This window comes from Pipistrellus hanaki, assembly GCF_964339955.1.
Source record: "Pipistrellus hanaki genome assembly, chromosome: 5".
In the NCBI taxonomy this organism is placed as follows: domain Eukaryota; kingdom Metazoa; phylum Chordata; class Mammalia; order Chiroptera; family Vespertilionidae; genus Pipistrellus; species Pipistrellus hanaki.
In genome coordinates, this window is record NC_140507.1 from 51,419,682 (window position 1) to 51,435,377 (window position 15,696).

Consider the following 15,696-nt stretch of genomic DNA (forward strand, 5'->3'; position numbering starts at 1 on the left):
TCTGCTTCATTCAACCTGTTTATTCCTTCTATTGTATTCTTCATTTCAGATATTGTATTCATTTCTGACTTTTTTTTATAACAGTTTCTATGCCCTTTTTCATGTTGTATTTCTAAATACATTGAGCAACCTTATCTTTTTTTAAAATTCTATACCTGAAAAATTGCTTGCCTCTATTTCATTTAGTTCATGTTGCTGGAGATTTATCCTATTCTTTCATTTGGGGCATGTTTCTTTTCTCCTCACGTTGGCTGACTCTTTGTGGTTGTTTCTATTAGGTAGATCTGCTTTGACTCCCACTCTTGGTAGGATGAACGTAAGTAGTAGGTGTCTTGTGGGACCCTGTGGCACAATCTCTTTGATCACTTCAACTGGGTGCTCCAGGAATGTCCCACATGTATGTTTTATGTAGGCCTTCCTGTTATAATAGAGTCTGCTGTTGTAATTGAGTCTTTGATTGCTAATGGCCCATGCGTCGGGCCAACCTCAGGCTGGCTGGCTGTGAGGACTGACCTGTACCACAGTGTATGAGCTGTTGTGCAGGTGCTGACCACAGGAAGCAGAATTTACCTTAGCAGCGTCTGGTGCCAGCCGAGATCTCCCTTGGATATACCACTTGTGAAGCTTATTGGATCCTGCTCTGATGCTGTCTTAAGATAGCCACTGGGTATATTGTTCTGGGGACCCTTGGGAGGGACTTTGGTGCAGGCTAATATTAGGTGCTGCTCTGACTGACCATGGGCAACCAGACTGAATTACAAAGTGATCCACAATCTGTCTCTGCTGGGCCTGGGTATGTGTGGGAAGGATCAAGCTGCACAAAGGCTGGCTTTTACCAGCACCAGGCCCAGGGGCCAATCAGTAGAAGTCCCATTTTATCCTAAGACCACCTCAATCTGCCTCCACTGCTGGCTGCCTATCAGGCTCAGTTACTGAAATAGCCACTGGTGGTACTCAAGTTGCATGAGATAATTTCTCAGTGAGTCATCAAGCAGGGGTAAGTGGTATTCATCAGATTGATGTTTAAACTCGGTGCCAGTAATGGGTTTAAGACCAAAAGGTCCTTAGGTATACTAAGTTAAGTGTGCCACCTACTGGGTGCTTGCACATCTTTGTAGTGGAGTGGGGTCTCAGAATCACCAAGGTAAGGCCAGCAGAGTTTATCAGTCCCATGATTTAGCCATGTGAAGGGAGGGCTCCCCATTGGTCGAGGGAAGAGTCCCTGTCCTAGAACTACACGGCTCAGTCGGTCCAGATTCTGCCAAGAGCCCGATCTCAGCAGGGTGGGGCTGCTGGGAGTTGGAAGAATGGGGCTAGTGTGTCTATCATGAGGGGAAGGTGCCGATCAGGCTTGGGGGAAGAGAGCCACACAACTCAGTCTGTCCCAGATTTTGCCTAGATCTTGGCAGGGTGAACCCATCAGGAATCAAGCAGATAAGGCTGCTGGGAACCTGCAGAGTGGTGCTGGGGGATCTCCTATGAGGGGGAGGTGCTAGTCAGTTTCATGGGAAAGAGGGAGGAATGGTACCCTCTCAAAGCCACATCACTCAGTTACCGAAACCCCTTTAGCCTACCCAGATCTCTACACCCAGGCCCAGGCAGCTGACTCCTCAGCAGAGTGTAAGCTCCACAGTGTAGGGAAACAGGTTGAGGGTGAGGCTATTCATTCCCCTAAGCTGATGCTGTAAGGAGGGCAGTGTTCCACCCAAGAAAGATAATATGTGGTGTGGGAGAATAACTCAGCAAAGGAATCCTAGAGGCTATTCCTTCAGCTTTCTCCCCAGAGCAACAAACACCAGTCTCTCCTCACATAACTCTAGTCCGCTCTGCCCTCCCTCTTCTGGAGTTCAAGGTGAGTGACTGAAAATGAAGTTTTGTGCATTGGCCTTTTAAGAAAGCACTTGTGTCTCTAGAAGACTGCTATTTCTCCCCAGGGGACAAAATCCCTGCTGATTTTTACAGCCAGATATTATATGGGTGTTTCTTACTGGCTTTGGAGCCTGTATTGAGGTAGAGACCCCATCTTCTCAGTAGGAATTTTTGCAGCTGAGATATCCCTCCAGAATCTCAGCCATTGCCTGTGGGAGCAGGGCCAGCTCTTTTCACACCTCTGCTCTTTCTACCAGTCTCAATGGGACTTTTTCTGTAAATCCTTGGCTATAAGACTTCTCTTCAACTAGTCTTGAGTTGGTTATTCTGGCTGACTATTCTATATTTTAGTTGTAATTCAGTTTGGTCCAGGGAGGAGGTGAGTGTAACATCCACCTACTCTGCTACCATCTTGATTTCTCACTGTCTGTCTTCTTATGGTTCTGTAGCCCCTCAAACTTGCAAACACCTTATTCGTTCATCCATAGTACAGAGGACATTGTGGACAGTCAGAGTTTTCATAAGAAAAGCTTTAGAATTTGGATTTCTCAGGGGATGTTTGTGTCTTGTCAGGAGATAATGAAGGGAACAGGAAGAGTAAAACACTGGTCCTGCCCTATTTCAACTGCTCCTGGACAAGAGTTCATCTCAAAACAAAAAGAAATCCCTAGATCCCACTCACCTCTCACTGACAGCAAGGTTCTGTTGCTTTAAAAAGCCCAGGAAAGTGTTGAGGACCCAACTAGTCACTTTTTTTGGCTCTGCCCTAGTTTCTTTCATCACAGTTTGGAAGAACTCCAGTAGGCCAACTTCATTCTGTAAAGAAAGAAAAAAAAATTGTATAAAACCTCCCAAAAAGTGAAAGATCAGCATTCTGAAGACAAATCAAACTGCCACCTTCTGCATCCTCTGGGGTAATTTCCTAAATATGGAGATGTCACCAGAAAATCCTGATCACTTTCAGTAAATAGAAAGTATTCTGCTCATATCACCATGCATTTATACAGCATTTTTTGAAGGAATGAACATATTTCACAGCCCTCGCTTTATGGACCAGAGGAAAAATGAAATCCCTCATCCCCTAAACTTGCTTGCCCTCTCAGTGTCAGCCTTGTGTACTCTGTATCCTTGATCCTTGGGTCCACAATGTTCAGCCTGAGTTTACTTTCGTATCTTTTTCCAGTCCTTTCTCTGTGGAAGTCCTAGTGATTGCTAGAATAACAAGGTATGAAGAGCAAATCAAGAAGAAACTAACAGAATATTCTACTTTTGAGAAACCAAAAGTGGACTATAACTGTATCCATCTTTACATCACCCCAAGAGGTAACAGAAGTGGTTTTCAAAATGAGGAAGAACACAGGTACATATGACCCACTTAGACCACATAACCATTGGAGGGAGCAGCAGCTTCTACATCTTCTGAACCAAGTTAGGCCCGGCTGACCCTGCCTGTCACCCTGCTCCGTGAAAGCAATCAGCTGGGTTGATTCATCAAGAAGTCTTGTTTGAAGAAGACTCAACTGTCCCCCCACCCCCGCTTCTGTCAACTCCATGAGTGAGGGGCCATGCTGTCCTGTTCATTCTGTAACTAGAGCTAAGTGAGTGCTGGGCCATGGCTGTTACATGGTAAATACTGGTGGATGGAATCAATGTCTCCCATCACCATGTGCATTTTTTCAAAATCAGATGTGAACATTCATTCTTTAGCATACCATGTTTACCTTTAAATATTAGAATTGCCCCCACTATGCATAGAATAATCCAAGGCACATATCAATTTATACACCATGGCTAACTTCCAGCTCAGATCAATCTCTTAGGACCAAGAAACCGGGCTAAGTCCACCCCTTGTTTTTAAAAAGAAAAATAAAAACATATCCCACTCGTATAGGGGAGGCTGAAGTTTCCAAATGCAGGGGAGACACATTTTAGAACTAGATTTCCCCAACTTGCTGAAATTCAAATCAAACCACTCTTTTCTTGAAATAAATCTTTTCAACTTCATATTAGAGGTAAGGCTCTCACCCTTACCTCTTTCATATAACCTTCATTAAACAAAAGAACTTTCTGGAAAAAATTAGATACTAGGAAGAAGCAAGACATAGTAACAAAAGTGCTCTAGAAATTAAGTTATTGCAGATGCTTTAATATACACACAGGGACAGCTGCTAAGGTAGAAATTCCAAAAGAAAAAAAAATCTATGTGACCTTTGTAACAGATAAATTCTCTGGTGATAAGCCAACTGAATAATCCAATAATCATCTCCTGAATCTCTTTTCAAGCCAATACTGTTATTCTGCTCATGCTAAAACAGGGCAGAGGCCACCTCAGCAGCCAACGCTTGACTATAGATAAAGGCAAAAGCAGACAGCATGAAGAGGAAGTTCTGCTTAACTTATGGAAAAGTATTCAAACCTCCACAATGCTACACAAATCGCTGGGGAAGTAGAAAAGCGCTATCCAGCCCAAATCAGTTGGGTAGAACTCTTTGTTCTCTCCCAGACTGGCTGGCTGCTGGGGAAAAGAGCTGTCAGGAGAACTCTCTGCTTTGCCAAAGAAAGCTTTTCTAAATTCACCTAGAACTTGCAGGCTTGGCTGAGTTGCTGGACGTGATGAATATCCCTACCTCTCCCCTTGGGTGGTTTTTTTATTGGATGGATAACATGGCAAGTCAGATTTCTGTTTATCTTTTTGTATCAGTGCTATGATGAAGCCTCTCCAAGCTGAAACTGGACTCCACTGGGGAGTCCATGGTTTCAGTACATAATCGGAAATGCACAAGAAAATCTGCGATCATGACTGGATGAACTACAGACAGAGGGCTGAAGAACAATGGATCAATAAAAAGTGACATATGGGTGCCTGCTCTGGTTCTTTAGATCAGAAGCTGGCTTTTCAGGAAAAACAGAATCAAAAAACAAAACACAAACAAACAAAAAATCACACCAATATTTTAGGTAACGTCTTCTTAGTTTTTCTGTGAGACAGACAAATGCTAAGTAAGCCTGGCACAAATCTCAGAAGTCCCTGGTGAATGTGGCAGTGTGGCCATCTGGTTTTCTCAGAAAAACAGTGGGCCAGTAATTCCCTTACATAAGAACTGTATTAAGAGCAAAGCAGAAAGGCCACTGCATTAGGGGACTCATAAGGTCCTTTTCAAAGGCAACAAGCAAGCCTTCAACTAAGCACTACTCTCTCCTCCATCAGACAGAGCTAAATTTCGTGACACAGTGCGTCAGGTCTCCTAGCCAACTGTCCCTTCAGAGATAGCTAAAGCAGCAGAAACAACTGGTTCGGTCTTTTGGATAATACCAGACTGCCTTTACAGCTCTGTGCCGGGAAGCATCCTTTTCACATTTTAATCAAATTTCCAAAGCATTCAATTACACCAGAGCCATGCCAGGTCAGCTCTTAGACACTAGCAGGAACCCTCCATTGTTAATTGGCCTATCAGCTGGTCAATGCTGGTGTGAGGCAAGGCAGGGGATCAATCACCCTGCCCTCACTGCCAGCTCTAGGAAGGAACCCCGATTTACCCTTGCAGCAGGCCATGGAAGCAATGTGTCCCAACACTGTCTTTTACATTCTGCCTTCAGAAATGATAAAATGTCAGAACACCATCCAGTTGGAATAAGATAAAGGCTGATTTCTCAACTGCCACACCCAGTGAACCTGATGACAGGACTATATTTAGAAGTTGGATGAAAGCAGATAAAGACAGCTGCTCAGCAGCAGATTCAGAGAAGAAAGCCCACAAAGTAAAGTTGAGGAACAGCTGGTTATGTGGCTGGATGACCTGGCCTCACAGCGACCCCAGATTAGCAGTCCCGACCAGTTAAAAGGCTCTCAGAAGTATTTCTAGAAGTCTTGGGAGACATGGAGATCAGCAGCCAGACCAGTAGGGAGATGCACATTGCTGCTGCTAGTGATATTAGTAATAATTAATAATAATAATAATAATAATAATACATCTTAACAGCAATAATAGGTGTCAGGCACTGTTTATATTAACTCATTTAATTCCAACAATGATCCTACGAAGCAAGTAGCAGAATTCTCTTTTACAAATGGGGACACTGAGGCACTAACTTGCCAGAGATCACACAGCATGAAAGCAGTAGAGCTGGGATTTCAACATCCATCGCTACTGTCTCTGATGAAGGAAAAGCATGTCCTTGCCTTCCTGGGGACTGAGACCAAGCACCAGTGCTAGGCATGATGTGAAGTAACTTGTTCATCAAAAGAATGAACTTTCCCACTACTTCCATTATTTTGATACCTGCCAGCTGTTTAAAGGTTCTTAATGTATTAAGAATGTTACAAAGGCCCTTGGCAATTAACTTAGAAAATGGGAAGTTCATGTTCGGCCTTTGCCCATATATGACCCATGTGGCATTCTCTGCTGTGGCATGAAGCACACCTGTTCTAAGATCACAGAGGAAGACAGTGTCCCCCACCCCAAAGCAGCCAGAGCTTCTCCAGCCTCTTCTGCATCCCCTCCACACCCTCTCCTGAGAGAAGTTACAGAGAGTATATCCAGACAAAGTCAATGCCCTGTTCTGAAATACCTCCCCACATTACAAAATAAATTCCATTATTGCTCCTATAGTTTTGATATTAAGTGTATTGTATGTAATTACATTATAACTCCTTTACTATGTGTAACGCATATGTGGGTTTATACCTAATGGACAGATTGTGCTTGTGGTGGGAGCGACTGATTGTACAGGATGCCCCACTTCTACGGAGTGAGCAAAAGTGGCTTCAACTGGTCGAGGCTCTCACAGGGCAGGATGTATCATTTTGTGGAGGTGCAAACACGAAGGGCATAGGCCATTTGGCAGGGTGTTGGGATGAGCAGCCACTGAGCATTTCTGGAGATACCCAGCATGTACATATCAATGGGGGCTCCGTAGTTCCCTCATTTCCCTGTGAATCTGGCCATTCTTACAACGTGAGAAAAACAGAACACAGACCCACCAACTCTGTGAGGAATGGCCCAGGAAATAACATGTTAGTGTTGGAATGAAAATGAAAACTAGGCAAGGAGTCGGACAGAGTGGTGGTTCCAGGGCAGATAGCAGAAGTCATGGCTAGATTAAGGACTGCAATGTACAGGGGGTGGCAACTTGAATCTGTGCTGTGAATGAATCCACCCTCTGCTTTTTATGGAAATAAGAAGTGACTGCAGACATCTTTCAGCGAATGAACAGAAAAGAAAACAAACAAACAAACAAAAAAACCCAACTTATCCAGGAGTCTTCAGTGGGGAAAACAAAAGGTAGTCAATTGGTGGTGTGAGGCTGGCTTAAGGGATAACATTTTTCCACTTGAGTATGTAAGGAGGAAGCCAGAATCCTGAATTATCACTGCCACTTTCAAGAATATAGGGATCTCTAGTTCTGAAATTGATCCAGGAACAGGGTATGCCCTCTAGTCTGTCTTAAGGAATACACAGCTAGGGAGTTCTATAGTCCTCTTTTGGTCCCCACAATTTCCACACCTGAATCATGTTCCCAGCAGGGCTTGAGGACCCCTAAAATCTGAGCAAAACTCTAATCCCAAGATTTCACTTGTGCTCTGTTCCCAGAGAAGCTAGAATATACATATCTGAGTTCAACTCAGAGCCTGGGTTCTATTCAGAGAGTGTTCTCACCCACAACTGGCTCAACCTAATGTGAAGAAAATAAGTTTATATTCTCTGAGATGCCTCAACTCTAAGAGAGATGTTGAGGGAAACCAACTTGGAAATAAGACTTGCCCTTGTGTAATCAAAATCTATGTAATTCAGAAAATAAAAACTGACAGCAGACAGGCATAATTAGATGACTACATATGCAAGAATGAAACACAAAACCATGTTGTCAAGCAATCAATTCTGACTGTAATCACATTTCAATGTCCTTAAAGCCACTGTTGCCCAGTGGGCCCACATGGAGGGAGTCTGTGCTACTTACCAGCAGCCTTCTGTTAATTGCCCCCTGAGGAAATTATTGCACCAACAGGAAATCAGGCTCCAGGATTGCTTAAAGACAGAGCACCTGAGTTCCTAAGGTTGGGCACTCAGGACCTTCACTCCTCCCTGCACTTTGCCCCAGTGAGCAGTCGTTGAGGGTCAAGTGTCTCTGAGCTGAGGTCCTTATCTCTGAAATGAACTGCTGGTTTTGCAGGAGTAAAGTTAGAAAATGCATATTAAAATATATATATATATATATATATATATATATATATATATATATATATATATATATATTTCATAGAGGAAAACAGAAACATCAATTATGAGAGAGAACTATTGATCAGCTGCCTCCTGCATGCCCACACTGAGTATCAAGCCCACAACCTGGGTATATGCTCTGACTGAGAATCGAACTGTGACATCCTGGTTCATAGGTCAATGTTCAACCACTGAGCCATGCTGGCTGTGTGAAAGATACATCTTTTTATTCAACTTTACCAGAAAAAAAAAATTGGTTGTTTTTCACAGTACGTAGACTGTGAAAACACCCAAAGCTGGCAAGCATTGGATGCGATATAATAAGATGAAGAATTAAATCCATTTAGGAAATTGCACGAAGCTGAAATATGGTGGGTGGCAATGTTGAGCAAATGGAGTTTCCTTCATCAGGAGTTAGAGGGTAACTATTTGGTCCTCAGTAATTTTGGGCAGTCTAAAACCAGTCAATATGGTTTCAGATGCTTTTTCAAACTGTTAGCTTTAAAGTAGTAGTGCCTATGGGATATATAGATACTTACTAAGGGAAATTATTATTTTTTAAAATATATTTTATTGATTTTCCACAGAGAGGAAGGGAGAGGGATAGAGAGCTAGAAACGTCGATGAGAGAGAAACATCGACCATCTGCCTCCTGCACACCCCCTACAGGGGATGTGCCCACAACCAATGAACATGCTCTTGACCGGAATCGAACCTGGGACCTTTCAGTCCGCAGACCGACGCTCTATCCACTGAGCCAAACCGGTTTCGGCAGGGAAATTATTTTATAGGCAATTTATCCATAAAGAAAACCAGGCCATTTGAAGCTTACTAGAGACTGAAAACAAAACTCTTGGAAAACAATCCATTTTACCATCAACCACAGTCATGATATCATTGCTGTTTCTTTGTCCCTTGGAGACACCTTAACCTTTTCTATGATGTCAGAAATAAAGGATTATGACTTTAAACAGGGAATAACCAGCTGGGGAAAATGAAGTTGTTCAAAGACTCCTACATATCTTGATGCTGCATACGAACACAGGCAAACATGTGTGGCAGCACAAGCCCCTGAGGTGAATGGCCCCATCACATTTTCCTACAGCCTCCCTGGGCCATGCTGGGCTTTTCTTAACATCTGCCCTGCATGGTTCTCAGTGTGCTAGCAGCATTCTTTGCTCTGGCAGCATATCCTTGGGAATCTGCTTGACTGATTCTGTTTTTTTTTTGTTTTTTGTTTTTTTTAAATAGATTCAATGAGGTTCTGCTGTGTCTACCATCATCAGGGTAAGCAAGTCATTCCCTCCTCTTTCAGGTCCAGCGATCTCTACAAAACCCTCTCAGCTCCCAGTGTCAGACAGGAGATCTGGAATTAAGATTGTCTGTCTTTTAGTTGGTGTTTTATTATACTGCCCTGTAGGGCTACCCAGGAGTTAAAAGCAACATGGAAAATATAAAAGCTCTTGGTTGACAACAGCACGGAAATATGACGAGGATAGCAGGCTCTCAAAAAACACTCAGTTGGGATGTTATACTCTTCCTCCCATAACAGAGAAGACTGAAATTTTTCTGCCTATCAATTCCATTCACAGCCAGTCACCCTGTGAGCTCATAACATTCCTCACATGTGCCGAGCTGCGTAACATGAGGCTCTAGGCAAGATTATCCCACAAAATCCACAAGCCCCATGCACTTGGCCCTACATGGGTCCTTCTTGATGCTTCAGTCAGAAGGAGCCAAGTACCTAATGCAACAGTTTAGAAAACACATAGAGCTGCAGAGGAAAGCTTGCATTTCTATTCTGACTGAAGTTTTCTACTTGAAAAGTGGACATAATTTCTGCTTTTCTTTGAAGTTGACTGATTTTCACTCAATTTAGTAGACAACACTTTCCATTTATTATCTTGAAAAACAAGAGGGGTGGCCAAAGTTTGAAATGAACTGATATTTTATGACTGTGCTTCATGAAGCAATCCAAAACAGCAAACAACTCGAAACATTATCTCTATTTGCATGTGGCACATTTGGCACATGTATAGGCAGGCAGTAGAGCTTACAAATGAAGAGCCTGGGCCCTGAAGTCAGCCTGATCTGACCCTGGCTCCCCCACAGGCTTGGGAAAGTTACTAAATGCTTTATACAGAGCCACAGAGGTTACGTCTCCTCACTTGTAGAATGGGTGGAACAACCCTATGCACCTATGAGGGATGTTGTAGGATAGATTAAAAAGGGCCGCTGTAAATTGCAGACTGGGCTGTAAGTGAACAGCTTACTTTATGTGCTGCTTAGGCAGATGACTGCAATTTGTTTGCATTCGCTGAGTCAGGTAAGGTAAAGTTTAGAAAGAGATGACCCCATAGAGATCATCCTGGGATTGTTTGCCAATAAAAATGCACGTGCATATAATCTCAATCATTCTATTAATTACACTTGGATATACCGACTCAGAGAAAGGCTTGCTACGCTATTAGAACTTTCCTTTTCTAATACCTGAATCTCAGCTTCCACATTTCTGTTCCCAAGTCCTTACATATGGGGTTAGAAATCATGGCAGTTTGACCTAAGTTAGGCAAGCAAGGTTAGATAACTAGGGTGAAGTTCCTGGCGGAGCAAGATGCTAGTTTTTCCTCCAGCCACCTAAAACATAAGACAGATTTCTGCTGGGAGGAGAATATCAGGAGGCTTTAAAGGAGAAAATCAGAATGTAGACTTGATTTCATGTCCCAATGAAACCAGTTAAAAAAATGAGTCAGAGAGAACAAGTGACTTGTACCTGTCTCAGGTGGCATGAAGTGGCAATCCAGGTCTCCTCACCAGGCATCATGCCACAATTTGCTGGTTGTCAAAAGGGTGGCTTATGTATCTGATCTTTGGAAACGGGTGCTTTTACCAGAACACTACTTCTCCAGGGACTTTCATGAGCCTTTTCCTAGTATCCCATGAATTTGCTCATCCATCATCCCCTCACTGAATAAATATCCACTGAGTGCCTACTATGTGCAGCCATTGGCTGGATGCTGGAGTTCTATAAATATCAAGGATAAGTTAACCATAAACAATTCAGTGCTTATTTCACAATAAAATGACAAGATAAATTAAAGACGAGAGTTAAATTCTGAAGTCATTATTTGTGGGTAAGGCATGTGTGTGTGTGGGGGGGCGGGTAAGTGCTCAATGCTTAGTTTAATAAGCAATGCGAAGGCACGGAGCATGCAGCTGAAGCTCTGCAAAGCACACCTCCACCACTGCTATTTACTTAATGAATACTCCTGGGCACTCTTTAAATTGAAAGATGGTTCATTAGATTTGTGCATCTGCCCTTCTCAGCAATCTGTTGTGTTTCTGATGAAGGCAGAGAAAAACACGAACATATCATTGACGGATATGTTATGAGTAACTCAGCTTCCAATGATTACAAAGTCATAAAGAGCTCAGGATGCCTAATTTGTCTGAATCATTCTCTGCCCATTCCTATCAAGTTCTCCTTTTCCCCATCTTGAAGATTTCAAGTACTAGCCCTTAAAAAAACTCTAATCACCTCATGCTATTTTCAAGCTATAAAAATATGCATATTTTTAAGATATCAAAAAATAAGTCCCTTCAAAAACAGCTCAAAAATCATCTTCTTCTTGAGGTTTTCCCCCTTTGTCCTAATCAAGGCAATCACCACCTCCTCGAGACTCCTTTCCACATTATATATTATATTCTGTAATCTTCCCCCCGGGGGTGGATACCTGTAGTGTGTGCCTATCAATAAGCTCTTGGAAAGCAAAGAAAACATATATATATATATATATATATATATATATATATATATATATATATATATAGTATATATTATATATATTTTAAACTTTGTCCCTGGATCAGGACCTGCTACATAGGAGATGTTAATAAAGTGTTGAACTGAACAGATCAAAGATAAGTTTCCCTAAAGGGGACTTACACTATGAAAACAGACTTGCCACCCCTCAGCAAACATTTACTCAAGGACTCCTGGGTTCTAGTACCAGGAAGGACACATGAGGGGAGGCAGGGACACAAACAGGAGTGTGAAAATGTCCCTGACCTCGGAGAACACATAGCATGCTTCTCAGAGGCAGAGAGTGACAATCCTCTCGAGGTGCTTTCTGGAGGGAGCATCTGTTTTCAGACAGTGCCTCAGAGAATGAGCCATATTTTCAAGAGGAAATGCAGAAAGGTCCTTTCTCTCATGAAGAAGCTGATATCCACTAATAATTTCTACCATTCTACTTAGTGGATTCTTCTCCGAAATCAGTCTTGGAAAAAAAACATGGCCAAGTAACCCAGGTTCATCATTCACTACCGCCAGTGGTGGCCTCTGTCCACCTGGCAGGACCCCAAGTGGTGAGAGGTAACTGATGTCTGCAGGTTGAGTAGGCTTGGCCCTGATCCTCCAATCCCCTACAGAATATGGCACTATGTCAGAAAATGCAAGATGGAAATTTAGCATTTAGTTTTTATTCTGGAATTTAATCCCCCCCCCCCCCCCCCCGCCCCGAAAGTCAAGCGATCAAGATGGTGAGGAAGATGTGAAAGACTGAATATCAGTTCTGTTTTTTTTTTTTTTTTTTTTTAAATATATTTTATTGATTTTGTACAGAGAGGAAGGGAGAGAGATAGAGAGTTAGAAACATCGATGAGAGAGAGTCATCGATCAGTTGCCTCTTGCACACCCCCTACTGGGGATATGCCCGCAACCAAGGTACATGCCCTTGACCGGAATCGAACCCGGGTCCCTTCAGTCCCCAAGCCGACGCTCTATCCATTGAGCTAAACCGGTCCCAGCTGAATATCAGTTCTGTTAAATCAACTCAGGAAAAATGCAAGTGAAAGTTGTTCTGTATGAGATGGTGACTAGCAGATTCACACACAGATGTGGCTTTAGGCACTGCTGGTGTGCTCATCTGTGCTGAGGAACAGGGAGGGTAAGGATGCAACCATCCTTACTGAACAAGACACACCAATAAATAATCAAAATACAGTGACATAGATGCCACAGAGGTAGGAGTAAAATATATAGGCAGCCTATAGGAGACAATGTTCAACTCTACCTAGGGAATGAAAAAAGAAAAAGATCATGCCTAACCATTGTTGGTAGTAAAAAAGAGTTTTCACATGACACTGTAGATACTTGTCAAATTAACTGATTTAGAGAAAATAAAGAGAAAATCATTCATTTAACAAACATTCGCTTGCCTACCATGCACCAGAAATGGCTGGTTACTGTTACTGAACTGAATACATTTACATAGGAATGTGTATATCTTAACATCCCCAGATATTACTGGTCAATTAAATTGCAAAAATCAAGAATTTCGATAGATTCTGCTGCCCCAAAAGGTAAGTGTGTGGCATAAACCTGGTCCCTAAAAGCAGCAGCAACAGAATGCTCTGCTTCCTCCCCAACAGACAAGAAGACAACTGTGACAGTACGCTATACTCACTGGTGTCGGATCACTTTCATGTTGCCATGACGAAGAAGACTGCAAAGCCCCAAGCAGCCATGAAAAGGATGGGAAAATCCCTACAAAGACCTCAACAGTGTCAGATTCTCTCTTGCCTCTTTCAGATGCATCCTCAAGCCTCAAAGGACTGATATTTTTAGTCAGAGTTTTCAGCATGTCCTGTAGAATAAATGTTTTCTTCTGCACTTGGTAAAACAACTGGCTGGGTTTTGAGAACTAACTTCCTGCCAGGTCCTGTCATGGTTCAATACTGCTGGAAACTCTATACATAGATTTTCTTTTGTCCTACAGACACAGGGGAAAACGCTCGCCCATAACATTTGGATGCTTTTCAAGAAGCCTCCACTGCTGCTCTGAGCAGCCACTCCTTTCTACACAGGAGACATGAGATACGAGATTATGCTTCCGGTTTTATGAGGTGCATTTATCATTAAGGGGAGTGAACGAAGGTTATCATGCCTTGTTCTACCCAGGAGCATCTTTTATACAACGGAGGCAATCGGCCTGCTCCATCAGAGCCCACTGTATAGCCTCACCCCAACTGCTGAGCAGGGCTTATTTAAGCCTCTGATCAACACCTACCAGTAAGGTGAAGCTGTGCTCCGGTAGCATCCCATACTGCTGGACGAGCTTCTCCCGGGTCACACTGGGGAGCTCGGGGAGCTGCTCTCGAAGCTGGTCGATATTGATCACTTGCTGTGGGTCTGCGCCAGCAGGCAGAGACGCTGAATCATAGAGTAGCAGGGGAGGCAGGTTGGGCTCAGGAATAAACCTAGGCAGAAAGGATACAGGGCCTGATGCTGATGTATTTAGTTTGATAAGAAAAACCCAATTATTCATAGGAAAGTTTCTGTATAGAGAGGCCATGTCACCGCAAACGTTTTCTAATATCTTACAATATCAACATTGGCCCCTTGTTTCCTGGGACTCAGTCTGTGCACAAGTGTAAACCACAGCTAGAAACACCAACCCTGCTAATTCCCATGTTTAGGAACTAGTGACGAGTGAAAGAGGCACAGCACTGTTCGTGCCATGCTGTGACGTACACTTGTGGATAAAGTATCTATATATGTAAAAGCCTAATATGTAACATGTCCCCTTGGGAGTTCGACCGACTGGGAGTTCCATTGCTCCCTATGACATTTGATGACCACCAGGGGGTGGTGTGGAATGAAGGAAGGCCCTGGCTGGCAGCGGGGAAGGGAGGCACAGGCTAGCAGTTGGCAGTCACTAGGGACCCTACCAGTGCATGAATTTCGTGTACTGGGCTTTCAGTATATTCATGAAGACATAAGAGCAAATGAGAACAACTTATTAGGGAGAAAGATGATTCCCCCCCTTTTAAAATTTTCACTACTTTTAGTAGTATTTATGTAATTAATGAAAAGTCAAAGAATAAGAAAATATATTCTTGAGAAGCAGAAACAATGGATTTTGCCTAAATAAATATAGAAGCTAGAGAGGAGAGAAGGGAGGAGGGGTGAGTTAAGAACAGACAGGTTTTTAGGACAGTGAAATTATGTATGACACTGTAAGGGTGGATACATGTCATTATACATTTGCCCAAACCCAAAGAATGTCCAACATAAAGAGTAAACTCTAATGTAAACTATGAATTTTAGTTAATAATAAGGTATCAATTTCAGTTCATTGATTGTAATAAATGTACCACATTCCACATACATGCAGGAGAAAACTATGACAAGTACATGGTATGTGGTACATACCATGGAACATACAGGAACTCTGTAATTCCATTCAATTTTGCAATAAACCAAAGACTACTCTAAAAATTGTTAATTTTTTTTAAATGTGGAAGCTGCACCACTGCATATAATCCCTCTGTTTTATTCCAGCATCGATCATTTTCTCTCTGCTTATATCTGTCAAAGGGCTTATGCAGATGCAGAAACGCAGAACGAATGGTGACTCAGAGGTAACAGATTGAAGTGCAAGCAACCTGTCACCTTGATGCCAGATCTGTGCTATGAATCAATCCGACTTCTGAAGGTAAGAGGGACTCCCATCTATTAACCTGGGGACTGAGCTGAAGCCACTAGCTAAACTCTAAGTCCATACTCAGTCAGAAAGCAGCAGAAACAGAGTGGGGGCAACACTGG

The 15,696-nt window shown here is 42.7% G+C and overlaps 1 protein-coding gene across 2 annotated transcripts in view; it reads right to left on the reverse strand.

Annotated features, from left to right (window-relative positions):
• Positions 1–15,696, reverse strand: part of GATB (glutamyl-tRNA amidotransferase subunit B) — an 84,954-nt gene that overhangs the window by 23,906 nt on the left and 45,352 nt on the right. For both annotated transcript variants that reach the window (XM_084884908.1, XM_084884907.1), the window contains 2 exons: positions 14,159–14,348; positions 2,552–2,685 (listed from right to left, as the gene is read on the reverse strand). In XM_084884908.1, coding sequence (XP_084741034.1) covers positions 2,552–2,685; positions 14,159–14,348 — 324 coding nt within the window. The remainder of the gene's footprint in view (positions 1–2,551; positions 2,686–14,158; positions 14,349–15,696) is intronic.